The sequence below is a fragment of the Monoraphidium neglectum genome, assembly GCF_000611645.1.
Source record: "Monoraphidium neglectum strain SAG 48.87 unplaced genomic scaffold scaffold01911, whole genome shotgun sequence".
Lineage (NCBI taxonomy): Eukaryota > Viridiplantae > Chlorophyta > Chlorophyceae > Sphaeropleales > Selenastraceae > Monoraphidium > Monoraphidium neglectum.
Window position 1 is genome coordinate 1 of NW_014011717.1, and position 4,239 is coordinate 4,239.

Consider the following 4,239-nt stretch of genomic DNA (forward strand, 5'->3'; position numbering starts at 1 on the left):
CACACACACACACCAGGCACCACCTCATGTTATCTGTGCTGGAGGCCTTTGCAGTCGAGTGCAGCTTTAAAAAGTGGATGAACCTGGTCGGGCGGCTCAGGCCGGACTGGTGAGCTCGCGCGCGTGCAGTCTACTCCCCCGCAGTCCAGGCCAAAACGGCCCAGGCCTTGGCCTGGCAGCTTCAGCCACCGCCGCCGGGCTCCGGGCTGGCGTGCAGGAGCCGCGCCCGATCTGCTGCGGCTCGGCAGAAGGGAAGCTGCGGGGTTGGTGTGGTGTTTATGACGCCTGCAGCACCCCTGCAACATAAATTCCGAAACACGGCCAGTCCCGAACACAGAGATCAACCAACCAACCAACTAACCAACCGACCAAACAACCAACCAACCAACCAAAGTAATTAAGCAAGCAATCACATAAAAGCAAGCCGAACGAATAACAACTAAACCAAACAACCTTTTCAACCAACCATCCAACCAAGCAGTCAACCAGTCAACCAGTCAACCAGTCAACCAGTCAACCAGTCAACCAGTCAACCAGTCAACCAGTCAACCAGTCAACCAGTCAACCAACCAACCAACCCACCCACGGACCCACCAATCAACCGCCAATCTACACCTCACCGACCGCCGCCCCCAGGTTTGCGCGCCTGTCCACCCACGACCCCCAAACGATAGAGGATGGCCGCACCTCCTACCCTTCGGGCCACGCCGCAGAGATGTTTGCCGTGTTCACGGTCACATCGCTCTACCTGTGCGCCAAGGCCCGCCTGTTCACCTCCGCCGGGCCGGTGCGCGTCGGTGGACGGGGGCCGACCTCTCTGGTTGTACAGGGGCCTCACAGGGCTTTGCAGGCGCCACGACTCCATCACCACTCTTTGGGGAGCAGCTGTTGCAGCTCGAAAGTATCAGCTTGTTAATGCGGTTTTACCTCTGCCAATGGCCGGAGAGTCGGCGGAGCCATTGGCGTGGGCAGGAGGCAAGCACCAGCACCCCTGCTGCCTGGTTTGATCAAAGCCTTTCCGCTTTTCTTCCAACACCCACATGAATGTCCCTTTCTCCGACAAACCCATTCCCTCCCCCGGCCGGCCCGCCTGCCGCCCATCCCCGCGGCGCCCAGGGCCACTTTGCAAAGGCCGTGCTGTGCCTGCTGCCGCTGGGCCTGGCCACCTTCATCACCATGAGCCGTGTGGCCGGCTACAAGCACGACTTTTCAGACGTCAACTGCGGTGAGCAAACCACCAGATAAACTATCTTCAAGATGTTCCAGTCAACACGTGCATTCCGCGGAATCTTGCAGTGCTGACTCAGCGGCGACGGCGAGGCGGCCTGACGCCTGAGCGAGGCGGCGGCAATCAGGAGCGCAACAGACCTGCGGCGGCGCTTGCACGCTGGGGGTGCTGCGCAGCGCGATCGCCATGCATGCGACGTCCATCGGTGTCGCATGGGGGCAGGCGAGTTGGTATTGTGTCTCATCTCAGCTGCGCCACTACCCAGAGCATTGAATTCGTATTCATAATCTTGTGTGCTTATGACTTATGACAAGAGTATCGACCCCAAGTTTGCGGCCTCCCTGACCCCCCGGCCCCCAGGCATGGCGCTCGGCCTGGCGAGCGGCGCGTTTGCCTACCACCTCAACTACCCCAGGTGCGTGGACATTGGGAATTGATTAGCCTGCACGACCGGCATGCATATTTGTTGGGTTCGGCTGAGCCATGCAGCCATGCTTTGCACGCTGTGTGCGGCCGCGCATCAGGCGCACCCAGCTCAATCAGATGGTGGCGGCGGTGGTGCTCGCAGCGACACGCGCAACCAGGCGTCACCCCGGGTCGCGTGACGTAACCGATTGACCGCTCGCCTGCCTCTCCACACCCACACGCGCGCCGCAGCCCCTTCGACCCCTCGTGCGACGAGCCCAGGACGCGCGGCGGCGCGGCTGCGCGGCGCGGCAAGACCGCCGCGCTTGCGGCCGAGGCCACAGACACCGCCGCCGCGGCGGCGCCAGCAGGGGAGAGCCTGGAGGAGGGCGGCGGCGGCGCGCTGCACGACCCTCTTCTCGGCTGAGCGGCCGCGGCGGCTGCGAGGCAGCTGCGCGGCAGCTTCAGGGCGCGGGCTCGGGCGGTAGCCGAGAGGGCGCCTCTCGGCAAGGTTGTGCGCGGGGCCTGTGGATGGCGGCGCCGTTTTTTTCACGGGCATAGATTGAAGGGCAGAGGTCGAAAGCGTCACCCTGCAGCGCCCCGGTGGTTAGCCGTTAGACACTGATGCCAGCGCCTCCCTGCGTTGCGAATGGGGGGTTCGAAGGGCGCGGCACGCTGCAGTTGAGAGTGCCAATGTCGGCCGAGCGTAGGGGCGCTACGCCTGTCTGAGCCTGACGGCGTGGCCAGGGCCGCTTTTGGTGCCGTGCGCCATCGGCGGCTGGCGACCTGCAGCCCGCGCACGGCCAGAGGTTTTGGTGTGGTGACTGCAGGGCGGAACGAAAGCGACCTGCAACCAAGCACTGCAGCAAACCACTGCAAAAACTCGTTGACGTGCTTTGATTGCTGTTCGTGTGGGTCATGGCGCGGTCCGGCACGTGGGGCGCCCGCAATGCCTGCCTTTGTCCATGCGCGCCGAAAGGCGCTGCGCGTTGCTGCCGCAAACACTGAGCGCATGCGTCATCAAAATTGGCAGCTGTGCGCCCTCCAGGCGCATCGTGCATACGTCGAGACGTGCGCCAGTGGCATTCTGCACGCACTGGCATTGTTGAGGTCGCTACTGTTGCCGTGCTTCCTTGCTGCCTCCTCTGTCCTGTCATAACAAACACATGCACCGCCCTTCGCCGAAAGAGTGCACAAACGTACACAATGAAGTTGCAGTTGCATGAAACTATGACTGCGGACCGGAAGCAACAGTAAACTCTCTCGTTGCATGCAGCTGCTTGATAATTGGGCTCGCTGCCTGGACAGGATTTGATGCGTCATGACAGCTCGCCACTCGCAAAGCAGCAGATGCATTTTAAATCCAGCTCAGGGTTTTACAACTGCCGCCAGCGCAGAGAGTGATGCTTGCGCACATCCGACCAAAGCGAGTTGGACACAGCTTGCGGCCCAAAGGCTGCCCGGGTACTGTCAAGCGGCGGCGCGCGTTCAAGGTTGGGCGCCGGTGCGTACGCGCCCGGCGCGGGCGGCGGCGGCGGCGGAAAAATGTGCGGCGTCCGTCCGTCCGTCCCCGGCAGAGGCCGCGGGGGCTGCGCACGGGCTGGAGAGTTGCGAGGGTATCTGTTTGTGCGCGAAGCGGCAGGATGTTGGGGTGGCGTCCACGGCCGCCTGGGGGTCCACCGGGAGGCTTATCCTGGCCAGGGGGCGGCGTGGCACTGCAGCTTCCAGCTGCATGCATGCCCCCGCCCCCGCCTTGGCGCGTTTTTGGGGGCCCGGGAGCGCCGGCGGAAGCGAGGCTTTGGAGCAGAGCCAAGGTGTGACGGCATACGCAAGACGGAGGGCACGGCGAACGGCACCAGGGGTGCAGTGTACATAAATGCGTGACCAAGTTCCACGTGGGGGGGGGGGGCGGCGAGGCGTGGCGTGGCAACGCAATGAGAGTGCTGGGAACGCCCTCAACCAAAATTTTGACACCGCACCACGTCCACGCGTCATGGCTGCGACTTCAAACGCCCTCGAAGGCGTCGCGTCCCTGCGGCCGACCGCGCGCCTCGCGCCCAACGGACGCGGCGCCGCAGCCCACGGCGCAGTGGCGCGGGGTGCTGGGAGAAAGGCTCGGGCTGTGGTATCAACGGGGCACATGACAAAGCATCATACAGGGGATGGGGAACCAAAGGAAGCATGTCAAGGATAGGGGGGGAGGATGATGGCAAGGCACGGGCGCGTCAATTTAGGGACCCAGCCAGGCGCGCTCCGGCGACGCGCCGCGCGCGGCGCCCGAGCGCCTGCAGCAAATTCGCAGTGAAGAGACGACAGGTGCAATCCGCGGAGCCAAACAGGACAGCATGCGGCGGGCTCGCCCGCACGATTGTTCGGGCCTGTTGTTGGCATTTTCGGGCAGGGGGACCACCACGTGCACGGCCGCCCGCCGCCCACCCTCACTGTGCGCCGCCCTTGCCGTCGCTTGAGGACCGGAAACTTCTCGGCGTGAAGTACGAGAACGAGAGGTGCTCCTCCACGCGGCTCCACGTCTCGTCGTCGACCGGCATCTTGTTGTTGTGCATGATCTCGATCAGCTGGGTCCGAGGTTGGGTGGGCCAGCGGGA

At 63.7% G+C, this 4,239-nt stretch overlaps 1 protein-coding gene across 1 annotated transcript; it reads left to right on the plus strand.

Moving 5' to 3' along the window:
- Positions 1 to 715: 715 nt before the first annotated feature.
- Positions 716 to 2,060, plus strand: MNEG_9367 (phosphoesterase, PA-phosphatase related-family protein; the record flags this gene model as incomplete). The annotated part of the gene is made up of 4 exons (XM_014042160.1): positions 716 to 787; positions 1,117 to 1,225; positions 1,589 to 1,643; positions 1,886 to 2,060. 4 exons carry the CDS (start codon positions 716 to 718, stop codon positions 2,058 to 2,060), a joined length of 411 nt encoding a protein of 136 aa, XP_013897614.1.
- Positions 2,061 to 4,239: the final 2,179 nt, after the last annotated feature.